The 15,847-nt window shown below is 39.8% G+C and overlaps 1 protein-coding gene across 7 annotated transcripts in view; it reads left to right on the top strand.

Annotated features, from left to right (window-relative positions):
• Positions 1-4,296: 4,296 nt before the first annotated feature.
• eif4g1a (eukaryotic translation initiation factor 4 gamma, 1a) overlaps positions 4,297-15,847 on the top strand; it is a 29,697-nt gene continuing 18,146 nt past the window's right edge. The window contains exons 1-6 of one of the 7 annotated variants that reach the window (XM_053673823.1): positions 4,297-4,714; positions 4,912-4,961; positions 8,327-8,394; positions 13,286-13,379; positions 13,503-13,622; positions 13,946-14,029. In XM_053673823.1, coding sequence (XP_053529798.1) covers positions 13,548-13,622; positions 13,946-14,029 — 159 coding nt within the window. In that variant the 5' untranslated portion in view covers positions 4,297-4,714; positions 4,912-4,961; positions 8,327-8,394; positions 13,286-13,379; positions 13,503-13,547. Of the gene's footprint in view, positions 4,715-4,911; positions 4,962-5,625; positions 7,074-8,326; positions 8,395-12,046; positions 12,253-13,285; positions 13,380-13,502; positions 13,623-13,945; positions 14,030-15,847 lie in introns of those variants that run through there. The other 6 variants (XM_053673822.1, XM_053673820.1, XM_017495159.3 and 3 more) reach the window with 6 other exon arrangements.

The raw sequence follows: 15,847 nt of genomic DNA, 5'->3' as shown, positions 1-15,847 counted from the left end.
TTTTTAGTGGTTGTTTGAGGAAACATTCTTACACTCCACTATTATTCCTGTGGTTCCAGAATACCACAGATCGCACGGGTTTCTCCTAGCCACGCGTGATACTTCCTTTGGTTGGTTATTAGTCCAGTCCCTGCTTCCAGAGGTGGACAAGATCTATGGTATGGATGATGATGTCACTGAGCACAGTGTTCATGGATTGCTGGAAGGATATATGAGCCTTGTGAAGCACAACAGCCCTGGACGCAATATTGCTGGAAACCATCTTGGGTCTGGTATGAGGACATCTCGCCAGGAGTCTCACCACTCCATCGCCCTGTATCCACACTTAATAGTGGGCCAGGGCCATGAGAGCCAGTTGTCAGCCAATTATATTCTCACTTCTGCTGCTGCCCTGATCTCAACCCACCCTCAGTGCCTCTGGCAAAATAATAGCTTGAAGGTTTGTGGAGGTGTAAGGCACTTCATGGACTTTAAATAGCACAAAGGAGAGGAGGACTTCTTGGCCACCATGCTTCAAAGTAGGTGTTTAAGAATCTGAAACAGTTTACCATTCTATCTATTTGCAGATGGAGTTGCATGTTGCTAAATTCTGTCATCAGTTGGGACATAAAGGCCATGCACAGTGGAAAAGCAGGTAGCATTGCCGTCTCACAGCCGCAGGGTACCCGGTTCTATCCTGAGCTCAGGTTACTGCGTGTGGGGGACTTTGCTTGTTCTCACCTTGTCTGCTTGGTTATCTGGTTTCCCCCCACACAAAAACATGCCAGTAGGTCTATTGCCTATACTAAATTGCCCCTAAGTGTGAATGAGTGGTGTATTGAAATAGACCGGCGACTCATCCAGTGTGTATTCTCAGCTCACGCCCAGTTTTCGAGGATAGGCTCTGGATCCACCACCAGCCTGACAAGGATAAAGCATTGGCTTAGTCAGTAAGCATGTCTTTGAAGATCCCAACAGACATTCTACCATCTTAGGGTACTGCGTGGTGTAATGAACCATCACCAAGATAGGCATGTGTTATCCCAGGTGTAAATTGACAGGTTTATCTTTGAGCTTGGCAGCGACCTGGTCCCCTTCAATCAAAACGTGTTTTTTCCCCTTTAACTTATCTTTATTTTTTGTCTGGTAGTGGCAGAGGAGGTGATCATCAAGACCCAGGTAGTGCGGGCAGTTTGTTCACTTTCAGGGTCTTTGCCATGGTCCTCCACCAAGAGAACCATTTGGGCCATGGCGTGGTTGTATGAAGTGCAACTGTCATGATGATACACAGTAAAATCCCTAGTGTAGAATGAACACCCAGGGTGTTTATATAGTTTATATAGTCCAATTGGACTGTTGGGTGTAAATTCAACACTGGGGGTTTTGCTTTGTAGTCATGATGAAAGGTTCTATAGTGATGGAACCTTGCACAGTGGTGAGTCAAAGATGAGTTCTGGTCTAGGAGAAAGAGCACTGATAACCATTCCCCTGTCCCGTGGCCTCTTCATATTTATTTAGATGGAGAGGATGTCCTGGGTGTTGCTGTGTGCATGGGCCACTGCGAGGGTCCTAATAGAAGCAAGTATGATCATGCTTCTTGGTTCCACCAGTGTCAGGACCCTGGTTACACAAATTCCCTCCGTTGTAACGACCTTGGTGTTGAAGTTAAAGCCAGGTTTTCCTTCCAATGTCGAGTGCCAGGTCTGTACACATCCTGCCATGGATACGTTAAGGGTTGGAAGGCGCCGGTCATCCCACCAGGATGGTTACAACATTTCCGGCAGCCTTTTAGTTCCTGCGACCTCCTTCTGCCAGCAATGGCAGCTTCTCCACGCTCCATGATTTCCGGACTCCCCACTCAGAGTGGGCCAGATATCCAGGCATAGAAAGTGTTTCATGGATACCTTCTCTGCCACTTCAACAGGACTTTGCTTGTTGGGGTGTAGCCAGCGTTGGGTGACGTTAAGATGCTGCCGCAGCTCTTGGTATAGGAGGTTGCCGAGTGTGACACTAACTTTATTTGGCAAAAGATATTTGCTCAGTTGCATTTAGCATTCAGTGTGAGCAAATCTGATACAATTACAATTAGCGTAGCCTTGTAATTACCCAAAGTTCTCCAGCTGCTTCCCCGAATCCTTTTACAAGGCACCTTTACAATTCAATATTATGCTCCTTTTCTTGTTTAAGTGGTGAGGAGTGGCCATATTCCAATATTCATGAATATCGAGGGTCTGTTTATGAATATTAATGAATAGCAACCAATTTACAGAAAATATGCTAAATATGACAGGTATACATACCTAGACATAAACAGTAGAACAGAATACCTACAAATAAATACATGTGGAGAAAAAAACAACCATGCAAATCATTCGGTCACTTCTTCTTCTTCTTTTTTTTTGGACAACTTTCTGTACCTCCTTTTTGCTAGTTTTGTTTTTTTCCTTTGTTTCTTGGCTCTGTTTTGTCCCGTTCTATGTGGTTGTTGTTCATATTATTATTCAACAGTATTTAAATAAACAACAACAAAAATGACACAAAAAGGATAAACAAGAAACTTGGAAGTGTGTGGTTTGTGAGTTGTTTATATATGTATATATATATATAGACAGACAAGTGTCATACTGTTTAAACTCTGACCATTTGGTATGCATACATACCAGACTTACTGCATACTGCAGATGCTTAGCACAAAGTATTGACACCCTTCTAACATTCACACGTGGAGATGGATCATCATAGGAGCTCCATGGAGCAGATCTAATTTGGTCAGTGGTTTGGCTGGAGTGTTTATAGCTGATGTAGGTAATGTCTGTCATGTTTGTGCTAGCTAATGATATGACACTTGTTATAATGCTATTTTCATTTGGTAATCACATGCTTGTTATTACTCATTTAGCTGTTATGTGAAATAAAATACAACTGTCGAGATATTTTAAGGATGTAGTTATTTATAATTGTCTACGTGGTGTGGTGGTTATACATTTACCATCAGCAGTAAAACATCTGACATTTGATTTATTTAAATTTAGATCGCATGCGATTATACACAAACGTGTGGCGTTTATGAGAACGCAGATTTTTAAACATGAACCGAGCTAGAAACGATTAAATCCGAAAAGAGCCGAGTCTCTCTGTAAACGTGGACCGGTTCAATATGGAGGACGCGCTGACGATTGGGGTGGCGGAAAAAAGAGACGCAACTAACCCGGAAGTTCCCATGCGACATCGTTAACTTGACCCGGAAGTACACATGCGGTTTATTAAACTGCCTTATTTCATCTCCCAACCGCATTCTGAGAAATTCCGCCCTGCTGCTCGAGGATTGGCTGATAGAGCAGAGACGAGGAGAACGCTGATTGGACAGGTTTGTTAAACAGCACATTTTTAGATATTCAAATTATTTTCTAAACTATTAAAAAAACTATAGAAATCAAAGAATGTTTGTGTTTTTATTAATATTAGTAATAATAATAATAATAACAACAACAATAGCACAATTAATTAAATATATTAATTTGTGTGATTTTTGGTTTCTGCGCCATTGATAAATAAAAGTTACAGATAAAAGTTCTTGCTTGTTTGGAATCGGTTTTAAAACAGATCTTTTATTTATTTGTTTGTTTGTTTGTTTTTACAGTAAATCTTAGTAATTATATTTTGTTTTTAATATTTGTCTTATATTTTCACTTATTATAAAATAATATTATATTATATTTAGTGCAAATTTCAGTCATTTCATTTTTTTTGTAACATTTTATTTATTCATTAGATTTTTTATGTTGATTTCTATATTTATTTTATCTCCAATGTTGATAGCAGTCACCTATAATTATATAATATTATTATTTCCTAATATTTTGACTCATTTGCAATTGTAACGTGCAAACAAATAAAACCATTTACTTTATGTTAATTATAGTACATTTCCCATAAATCTCAGCTATTTTATTAATATCTCGGCTTATTTTTGTGACGTTATTTATTTTTATTTTATGTGGGATTTTTTTTCTTGCTTATTTTTCTTACTATTCAGTATTTGAGAACAGTCATCTAGTTATATTATATTATATTAATCGTAAATTTCATTGTATTTCGTTATTATTTAAAAAAATCGTATAATCATGTTATTATTATTTATTTCTTTTTAAAAAATATTATTTAATCTTTATTTTGTTTATTTCCATATTTGATAGCGGTCCTCTTTATTGTCCAATCAGCGGGAAGCTCGCGAGCATGACCCGTTAGCTAACCAATCCTAGAGCAGGAGGGCGGGGCTTGAGTGAATACGGGTGGGATTTAAAATACCAGCAGCGGCCCGGTGCGGTGTGTACGGGGACTGAAGGGGAGCGAATGGCTTGTGTGGTCCTTGGTGTTTAATCAGAGTAGTGTGATTCAGTTTCCCGGCAATCCGACACCATCCGCGCCTTAAACATGGACCTCCAGTCCAGAGGTTTGCTCTGGAGGCATCCGACATGTTTGTAGCGACTTCTGAAAACTGAATTGATCCATTTTTTTTTTTTTTTTTAAGAAACTACACCGTCACTTTTTTTGGCCTTTTTCCTGCACGCTAGTTGGGGATTTAAACGGAAAGTGACAGCAAAGCCGAAGGCTGCGTTTCTCCTACATTTAGCTCCGACTTTTCTGAAGCCGTGCGCCGCGTGCCGTCGGTTTAAAAGCGCAACGAAATAGAGCGAGAGGTTTTTAGCGCGTGCTTAAAGCTGCCAGGACACCGGTGAGTAAATCCACACCGCAGCTCGTGCTACATGCTAGCTGCTTAGCTCTCCTCATGAGGGCCGGCTGGGCCTGACTCACTGCTTCATTAAAGCTGCTCTGTGTGGTGGAGTTTCGGTGTTACACTTCTTTACACATCTGTCTTTAATCACATCAGTAACTTTTCTTCTCTCTCTCTTTATTCTGTGTTTTATTTAGTAAAGAAACTGAACATTATAGGGAGCAGAGGACTAGCCGAGTTTGACCCGGTGGGCTTTTTACTTCATTAAAGCAGCATGACACTTTTTTATTTATTAGAAAGCGCTGAAAGTTTTTTTCCCTCTCTCTCTCTCTTTGAAGTTCAACGATTTTGTTGGCTTTTAATACTCTTAAATATTTAGCTCCGACAAGCGGAATGTCGGCGTGTGAAACGGAACCTCGGGAGTTTACCCACGAGTTCCATCTCGCTCACGCGCTGTCGTTCCGTGTCAAAATCCAGTCCGGGATTCGAATCCAGTCCGACGTGTCTGCGTCATTGCGTCATCGCGGGCGTCTACGCCAACTGAAGCGAATTATGAATAAACGTTCATTTCTTCTTATATGTTAAAAAAAAAACCATACAAATAATTCTTTTTTTACATTATGTCTCAGAAAAAAAATTCCGATTCGTTTTATTTTATCTGATCGAATTGAAACTTTAATGTTGTCCAGAAACGAATTAGCGAAATGCTAACACGAGCGAGTAGTTCTGACATGATGATTTTTATTTACTGATTTATTTTTATGATCGTATCCAGCGTGTTTGTATTTAAGAATGCAGAATATAAATGACTGCATATCAAGTACGAGTTGTGCGTTGACTTAAGATTCAATATCAAGAAATGGCGGTCATTCACATCCGGGGTCGATGTGACGTATACGGAAACGGAAGTACAACTAAAATCCGGACTGGACTCGTAACCTCTATGTTGCGCTAATCGGTTTGCTAATCATGGCTAACCGCACTGACGTGAACAAAGCTGTATTCAGTATTTATTTATTTTTTAAACAAATACATCTATCGCTTTCCCTGTTAATGAATTTGTTAGGATTGGTGCTAAAGGCTAATAAACTTGAACGCGGTCGCGGGTTTGCCATTGAGTAAAGTGATCAGCTAGCATTAGCAACAGCGTTATAACAATCTACGTATACTGAGTCTCGGGCCTGTTTGTAGGCCGCGTCCTAATTTTTTGACTTCTAAATTAGTCAGACAGTCACGCAGTGAATGTGTGTAAAAGTTCGAGAGAGACATGATGTGGGTCGGAATGAGTCTCTCGGACACGTTACTGCCGCCTGTCATTAATTTATCTGCGGGACATGTACAGAAGCGGGTCGTGCTGAGTGCCATATGGTTGCTAAGTGTAAAGTTTCTGTGGAGAAATCCCAAATGGATGCCAGCTCCCTATATATATATATACTCCATAGGGTGTAAAAATGACGGCTTATACATCCAAACTAGTGCTCTATTTAGGATTAAAACCGCGGGGTAGCTCTAGCTGCGCCCTCAGGGCAGATTTCCCTGAGCTTTGTGGCTCATTTCAATCATTTGGGACGGTTTTAACCTTGAAGTTGACCATTTTGAATGTGAGTTTTGTGGAATTAAACGTGTGACTGCATTTTTATAGGATGTTGCAGGTCATAACTAACCACTTTGTTGTCACACATATCAGTCGAGGTTAAATCTTCTGAGGGGAATTTTCATTTCCAAATGAATTTTTTTGCCGTAATTGTTTGAACAGAAATCATATTTTACCTTAACATACATTAACCTGCTTTAACATTTACCTCGCCATGTTTCATTAGTTCACCGTCCAAAATGAGATGGAGTAGGCTTGGGAACTCGCTGGGTCGATAATTTCAAGCGTTAACGAACATTTCCAGATTAATCGCTGACCAACACGAGGCCTATACAGGAATTATAAATACATAAAAGCACAGAATGCTTATTTTTAGGCATTCAGACACTCCCTTACTGAGAACTGACACTTTAAAAAAAAAAAAAAAATAGAAATTGTTGTTTTTTTTTAAAAGAAAATGAATTTCGCTGCTGTGATGTACGACTAAAGCGTAGGCGAGTTCGGACTCCCTGTTAGCAACTGAGAAATTCCCAGGTGCGAACGCGCACACTTTGTTGGTTTTTATGTGAGAAAAGCAGCGTGTTCAGTTGTTTTCAGATGTTCACAGGTGCCATAGTGCTAACGTCACCCACCACCTTCTTACGTTTCACGACGGCGTCACGCTGACGCAGAGGCACGCTGTCGTCATTTTATGTAAATCTCCTCCACGTTTGTCCTCCCGCTGCTGTTTTGTGTATTTTTGATTATCGCCCCGTCAGCGATTACGTAAGTTGAAAATTTGACTCGCGTTATTTAAATTAGCCCAGTAGCGTGAGCAGCTAAATTCTGCACAGTTTCTGGACACATTAATAATGATGGGTCCTGACGTAAACCGATCTGGACTCCAGCGTGTCGTGATTAAATGCGTGATGAGATGGAATATTGCTTTTGTGGTAAATTCCACAATTTTCTAAGGCCTTTTTCTTTTCTTTCTTTCTTTCTTTCTTTCTTTCTTAAAGACAACTATAATTTCTAGAACCAGTTAATCCCTTTCTTCAGGTTTCAGTTACTAAAATTGTCATGTTAGTTTATACAGATCTTTTGTAGATGTTAAAATTATAATAATTTATTATTTTAAAAAAAAAAAAAAAGTCAGGCGGGTTTTTAGAAAAACATGTATATCGAAGAAACCTCTTGGAGTGTCGTGATTTGGCTTCACGTACCGTTTAAGATGTCTCAGGTGTCGCGATGGGATATTTTTCATCACGTCACCCAGCCTTACTTATGTTTCGTCTCGTTTTGAGTAGAAGCTTGAATTGTTTTATTCCTCGTTTGAACTTTTTGAGCTGGAGAGGAAGTTGTTTTGAAATGTGTGCTCCAGCTTCAGTTGTTTTTACACCGACCGTAAAGAAATGAACACGCACAAAAAACAACAACCTTCTATAACGTAACAATCGAGAGACGCGACATCTCGTAAAATACCGGCACCCAGTTAACAACTACGTTGTTTAAACAGTATTCGTTTTTAGGTTCCTTAGAAATGATGTCAGGCCTAAAACATTCCTCTTTATTAAAGTGGTCATGTTTAATGGGTTGGTGTCGCACGTTCATGTGCTTCCATGCCTGATTTGTGATGGTAGGCGGTGATACAGAAATAGTGTGTGTGTGTGGGATTAAATACTACAGTTTGCTGTTCTTTAAAATGTTCTTTTGCTATAAAAATATATAAAATCTAAATATAAATATCTGAAACATTACTTCATAATGCAGATCTCTCATTAGATACCCACTGTACTTGTTAATTTGTTTTAAAGCTGGGTATTTAAAGGTGTGTGTGTGTGTGTGTGTGTGTGTGGACTCAGTGAGGGTGAGGTTTATCTCATTATCGGTACACGCAGTAAACCCCACCCTCGTTACTACTGTCTCACACACACTTGGTTCTGATGTCCCTTTTTTGTCCTACAATGTTTAATCTGTTTCTCCTCATTTTAAACCGTGTTAATGAAGCTTTTGTTTCTTTCCTCTCCCTTTGTGTACAGGTTAAGTGCACACTACATAGGATCCCTACTGAGTGTCTAACGGAGGGATTAACATCAGTGATTCACAGGTACGCCGCCCTGTGGATTCCTCCCTTTATTTCAATACATATATCCTGTAAACAAGTGTGTGTGTGTCTGTGTGTACATATATAAAATCTCATTTCGTCTCGTTTCCACATTTTCAATTTATAGTCTAACTTCTAGATTTTATGTCTAACTCTTAGTTTCTAGAATCTGTTTTCTAATTTCTAGATCCTGTATATACTTTTTAAAATCAAATTTCTAGGTTTTGTATCTAATTTCCTAGTCTCTAGATTCTGTATCTAGTGTTTATCCAGTTTCTAGATTCTGAATTATATTTAGATTCTAGATACTATATCCAATGTTGTCTAGTTTTTAGATACTCGAGGCAGCTCGAAGAGGCTTTGTTTTAGGATCTTGGCAGATGTTTAGACGAACCTTGAACAGAAGAACATGTTTTTGTGTCTGTAAGCAGATAAACATTCTGTACTGATCTCAGTGACATGACATGGCCTTCTCAGGCGTTATCCCCTGATGAACAAAATTATTACAAAGTAAAAATGGGTAATTTCCCTCACATTTCCCCCCGTTTTATCATTACAGAATATGATAACTAAAATTAACAGGGATATTACAACGCTGTGAATACATCGGAACTTCAGAGTCCTTTCATTGTTCAACTGAATTCATCATAAAACAGACATAATGAAGGCGCTAAGGCTGTAGCCACTAAAGTATCCTGTAGTCGAGCAAGCTCATTTAGGGTGACGCGAGAGTCGTCATGGTCAAAGGAATATTTACAATAGGTGTGAAATGAATGTCAATGGGTCGTCTTCGTCAGTGTCGCTGAGAGAATCTGATACCCAGTCAGGTTTAGGATGCAAGTCAGGTTGGTCATCATAGGGATCGTATTCGGTCTTTGTCAACATCAGCGTTTGGTCATTAGTGATTGCAACGCGCGTGAGAGACTGCTCCGAACAAGAGAAACAATACAAGGCAAAATGAGCAAGACAAGAAGAATCATTGCACCTATTGGTAAAGAGATGGTTAATATCCACGAGCCCCATCCCCCGAGTACTGAGTTCAGCCAATCAAACCCCGTCTCGCTAGTCTGTGGAGGGTTGCATATCGCAGACCGCATGTGGTCAATGATAGAATAACCATTGTGTGTCTGCGTGACGAGGGGACGTGTGACGTCGCGCGCGTGGGTAGCACTGTTGGCAATGATTCAGCTCACCAAAGGTGATACAGAACGGTTTACAGAGGTGGCCAATATCTTGGCATACAGGCTTTTAACTACTAATTGTCGTCCAGTCTGCAGCAAAAGTCTACTAAAGAACTTCGCAGCCTTATCTGGGACCTATTTTCACGTCTGAGTCCTGTTTGGATGTTGGGACACGACCTTCTCTGCCTTCAAACCCCAACCAATGTTATGAGTTGCGAAAACATCGTAAAGATTTTTTTATTTTTTATTTATTTATTTTTTTAATAGAGAAACCAATGCTTTATCGCAGCAATCATTCCCCCTTTTGACGCATGGCCCATGCCATGCATCAACTTTGAAGACTAGGACAGCCCTGGGGGCATCGCCAAACTCCGTCAACAACCGTGCAGCCTGCTTTGCCCACACGGCCTTTTCCTCCGCCATAGCTTGTGCTTGGAGGTCTGAAAGCTGTAAAGGAGGACTGATTATTTTCTTTTGAGTTTTGGGACCATAGATGCAGCTGTGTGCTTTGCTGCACTGTCCGCTCGAGCGTTTCCTAGGAAAACAGGTTCTAATTTGTTAGTGTGTGCATCGCATTTGCATACTGCAATAGTTTTGTGGAGTAGGACTGCATCCAGCAGCTCAAAGACTAGTTTGTGGTGGTCTGTGTGTGTTCCTGAACTCATCAGGAAGTTCCTGTGTTTCCAAATTGTTCTAAAATCATGTAGTACCTCAAAGACGTATCTACTGTCTGTGTAGATATTTACCGACCGGACCGTCCCTCAGCATGTCTTCATGCCTCTATGAGGGCGTACAGTTCAGCTGCTTGTGCTGAAAGGTTTGAGGGGAGACTTCCTGACAGACCGTCTCGTGTGTGGTTATCACAGCATAGCCCGCTCGATTTTTACCTGTCTCTGGGTCACGTGACGCTGATCTGTCCACAAAAGGATCAAATCTGGGTTTTCCAATGGAACGTGTGATAGTCTCTGAGTCTTGCTGTTTACACATCGCTGTTTTTGTCATGTCCAGGAAAGGTGTTCATCACCCTCTGCTGGAGCGCCATGGTCTGTGCTCTGTACCTCGCGTTGACCCTATCATTCCACTGTGGGTTGATCAGGCGGACATCGTTCTCTGGGAATTCACGTGAAACCTTGACCCAGTCCGTGCCAAGTTTTGCCATGAGCAGTCGTCGTAGTTCATGAGTGGTGGGTCTGAATTCTCTGCAGAATATCTGAAATTCATCCCCAAACTTTTGTCCTACTTCGGCACGCCAGCAGATGGGTCATGCTGCTCCTGATGTCTTCCAATGTCCAGGGTCTGTGAACTATCTTGGGGCCTCCTTCACTGGCCACTTCTATCATTGGGGCATTTACCATGGCGTGCACTGTCCCTTCTCTGTCCGATTTTGTTGGTCTGAAGCCCTCAGGCAGCCATGTTGTTGGTCCTTTCACTTGGGATCTCGTGTGTAACGCCACCAGTGAAGTTAGGACAGCTGGAGCATAGTCCGGTGGGGGTTGGTGGCTCAGTTCTGACAGGTTCGGATGGAGTGGCGTAGGCTGGGCCGCTTCATCGTGAGGAGGTGACTCTGAAACTGCAGGTTCCTCCCTCCTCACTGGCTGTGGGCGTCGCAGTGGGGTGGAGTCCAGGTCGGGATCGGCTTTTTGCAATTTAGCACACCGAGAAACAGATGAGGGCCCTGCCTGGCATTTTTTTTCTCTCTATGTGCCTCGCTCTGCCATTCAGCAAATGCCTTCCAGTCAGCCAAAAACTGTACTTCACTCTTTGTTTTAGGGGTCTCTCTCTCTCTCTCTCTCTCTCTCTCTCTCTCTCTCTCTCTCTCTCTCTCTCTCTCTCTCTCTCTCTCTCTCCCCTTTATCTCCAAAGTAAATTTCTGTTGCTCTAACTGTCGGAGACTGAAACTACCTTTTTCAGGGAAAGCACATTCTTTAACCCATACATCATATTGATTCAAACTTCCTTCTCTGTAGTTCACTCGCATAAATGTGATCTTTGGACCAACATATGAGCACCCTGTACACACCATAGCCTGTGTCTCGGAATGTGCTTTGCTCCATGTTTTTCCCATTTAAAAAAAAAAAAAAAATTTTACAGCTCCTGTAACTTTTCAAAGTTTTAATCAATTTAACATGCTATGAAAATCTCGTGCACGAAAAGAAAGTGCCAAAAGTGTGTGCCAAATCTCTAGACGTTCAATTAACCATGTAACCTATAGGTTTAATAGAGCAAACCTTAAGAAAGAATGTAAAAGAGTTTATCTGTGAGGGCGAGTCCACATACAGCAATTTGGTAGGACTTAGTCCCGTCCCCCCCCAATTATTTATTTATTTATTTATTTATGAATAATTTACAATTTTTATTTATTTATTATTTGTTTATTTTTTTTAAATCTCTAAAATTAAATCCCTTCCGTACAGGCAGCAATACACAATGACTATAAAATTCTAATTCTAATTCTAAATTCGTGATGATTCCTACCAGTCAGTGGTAAGGCTGCATCGGTCTTTCGCTCTGCACAATAAAGGGCAAACTGCCTGCATGTCAACACAGATTTCAAACTTTTCCACGAGCGTCCTCCGGTTTGCGTGTTGTCCAGAAATGCTGAGAACACTCGCGAAGCCCGGCCAGGAGACGCCAAATTGTCGTGGAAATTAGACAACACTCGCAGACTTGCCCTCTGAAGGTAAAAAGGTTTATTATAGAAAGATGGTTAATACAGGATAGAATAATGAGAGCGCTCTGAAGTGCTTGTGCTGAACCACTACTATATATATGAAACGCAGAGCATGACACACTTCTGTGTACCGATAAGAAGCAGTTCGAGGCAGTTCAAACAGGCTTTGTTTTAGGATCTTGGCAGATGTTTAGAAGAACCTTGAACAGAAGAACATGTTTTTGTGTCTGTAAGCAGATAAACATTCTGTACTGATCTCAGTGACATCACATGGCCTTAGGCGTTATCCTCTGATGAACAAGAGCAAAATTATTAAAGTAAAAATGAATCATTTCCCTCACTCCGTGTGTGTGTGTGTATAATGTATATAAATAATACATAATCATTTTATCTAGTTTCTAGATTATTTCAATTTACAGTCTAACTTCTAGATTTTATGTCTAACTCTTAGTTTCTTGATTCTGTGGTTTTAGTTTCTAGAATCTGTTTTCTAATTTCTAGATCCTGTATATACTTTTCAAAATCAAATTTCTAGATTTTGTATCTAGATTCTGTATCTAGTGTTTATCCAGTTTCTAGGTCCTGATTTTTATTTAGATTCTAGATACTATATCCAGTGTTGTCTAGTTTTTAGGTACTAGATCTAATTTGATAGTTTCTTCATTTATTCTACATCTAAATGTTTGAAGTTCCTACATTGTAAAACTAATTTCTAGATCCTGTGTTTTGTCTAGTTTCTAGATACTAGAATTAACTTGGATTCTTTTATTTCTAGTTTCTATATCCAATTTATTTGACTTCCAATTTCTGACTGTAGTTTTTAGGTACTTGTATGATTCTCTTTTTCTATATCAGTTTAGTCAAGTTTCTGTATCTGTTTTTAGTTTCTGGTTTGTTTCTATTTTCTCCAGTGTCGAGTCTTAAAATAACATTTTGAATATTAGTATCTCTAATTAGTATCTAAGTATTTGTTTGTTGGTGTTAAATTCTCTATTTAGTATCCAGACCAAACAAAATTTTTTCCCCTTATCTGGTGCACTAGATGTTTAAACTATGAGTAATTTGGGATTGACCCAAACTGCGGTGACCTGACTTCACTGTCATGTGACCGAAATCATGTGCTATTTTAAACATGGGTATGTTTCCCTGAATCAGTGTCTACGAAAAAGCAAACATTTATGTATTAAAATAAATAAATAAATATTTTAGCATCAAATCAAACACATTACTGCATTTAAACGTATGGGTGTTGTGTCCAGTTTGGCAGGCAGGTTCGAGAGCCCCCTCATGCAGAACCACGGGAAATGAATAAACCGCCTCAGCCTATCACAGGACCACCCTCCGTCCCTCACCCCGCCCCCTCACCAGGATTGACATCGGTGAGAACCAATCACATTACAGGCTTAAATTGGGTTAAAGTAGGTGGGTTTGAAAGACAGTTTGCTGCTGATGCTAAATAACTTGTAATTGGCTAATTCTGATAATTATAATAAACACAATAATAATAATAATAATAATTAGAGCTGCAACAGCTAATCGATAATCGATTATGAAAATGGTTGTCAGCGAATCTCGTTATGGATTAGTCGGTCTGCGCGCAGCACGGGGGTGTGTTTACTCATGACGTTACTTCTGAATACTTTACGATAGATTTTCCTCATTCTTGCACATGACTGACTTTTGACCTTTGACCTCTCCATAGGCTGTTTATCCCCCCGGTCAGCCTGCCTCTGTTGTTTTTGCCACTCCACCTCCACCAATGAACTCTGCTCCACAACCCAGACAGGTATTATTAGTTTTATTGGGTGTGTGTGTGTGTGTGTGTGTGTGTGTAATGTGATTTTTATACGACTTTTTTTTTCCCTCTCTCTCTCTCTCTCTCTGCTTAATTGAAAGATAAACTGAGTTGAATTTGTTAAATGGAAGTTATGATAATTAGTTTGTAATCAATTAAATACAGTTTAAAGACTTTTTAAAGTGAATTATTACTAATTATATATAAAATAAAAAAACATTTGTTTGCATTATTTATATTGATGTTTTTTTATTTATATCTATTTGTTATATAATCAAAGTAATGTCTTATTTTAAATAGTCTTTGTTTTGTCGTTAATACATTGACAAATACATTATTTGTCGTTTGTTTTATTTATTTTCTATTTTGATATCTTGAGATTTATCGGGCGTAAAATTCTCAGTATGAGGAAAATATTAGGATATAAAATAAGTAAAAAAGTCTTTTTTTTTGTGTGTGTGTATATATATATATATATATATATATATATATATATATATATATATATATATATATATATATATATATTAGAGCCATTTATACTGAGACTTTTAAGCAGGATAATGTTTTGCTCCTGTTTTTGTCGTTTAACTCTGATTTTTACGAGGGTGAGTGACATGAAAACCTTCATTTCTTTATTTTGCGTTGTTTAATAAAAAACATGTCACACAATCGTCAATTTCGATTTACTTCTAATTTCAACGAATTTAATTTGTTCGAGTCGCAGTAACAGGTGACAAACTAAAAGCCTTTAATATGATGCGCCACACACATGCGCGCACACACGTGCGCACGTGATATTCAGCTTTGATGTTGTGATTGTAGCTGAGCTGTCTGCTCTAACTTCTGCTTCATGTCTTTGAGGGAGACGTCAAGTTAGCACGTCGGCTAGTCCTCGTTCCAGTAATGATCAAAAGTTTATGCGCCATGGTCGACTTTCTCCCATCAAAATGGGGGGGGGGAGATAGAGACGGACACATCGTCAACCATGTGTGTTTATTAGAGACAGACCAATACCAGTTTTTAATTTCGGATACTGAGCCCCGGGTGTCAGTCTTCCGAGTTTGAAACAATAATCATAATGTATAAATATGATAGAGCCTTAATGAAAGAATTCCAGTCTCTGTGTGTAAACATTTCCAGTTCTGAAACATCCAATTCCAGGCTTTGCTGTTTGTTCTAGGATCCGATAGCTGCTGTGTTATCTCTGATATCCGATCCACTATCCTTCCTGGTATCGTCCCGGTACTGGGTGTGCTGGGCATCGATTTGGTGCCATCTCTAACTTCTTTCGTAGACCGTTAAAACAAAAACAATCTCAAAGGAAGAACAGGAGGAATAACACGTTTATTAAATCAATGAAACGTTGATAACGTGTTAAGTTGTTTTAGTTAATTGATAAATTTAATTAATAACGTTAACCAAGCAGCAACATCCGGACTCTGTCGTTATTATTCTTGGGGATTTTAACAAAGCAAATCTCACAGGTGAACTGCCCAAATACAAACCAGATACAGGAACGTTCTGGATCATTGCTACACAACAGTAAAGGATGCGTCTCACTCTGTCCCTAGAGCAGCTTTGGGACTCTCCGGTCACTGTCGGTTTTTTCTTCTGAAAACCTACAGAAAGACATTAAGATCAGCCAAGCCTGTAGGGAGGACTGTACAGAGAAGGAGCAGAGCTGGAACTACCAGCCTGCTTCAAGTCTTTAAGCCTGTTTTTAAAAAAGGAAAAAAAGGTCAGGCAGCTTCGCTTCGTCGGGCCAGAGCGGGTGCTGAGAGGGGTGGGGATAAAGTCTTGTATGAT

This window comes from Ictalurus punctatus, chromosome 20, assembly GCF_001660625.3.
Source record: "Ictalurus punctatus breed USDA103 chromosome 20, Coco_2.0, whole genome shotgun sequence".
NCBI lineage: Eukaryota > Metazoa > Chordata > Actinopteri > Siluriformes > Ictaluridae > Ictalurus > Ictalurus punctatus.
This window is presented reverse-complemented; position numbering and strand designations above follow the sequence as displayed.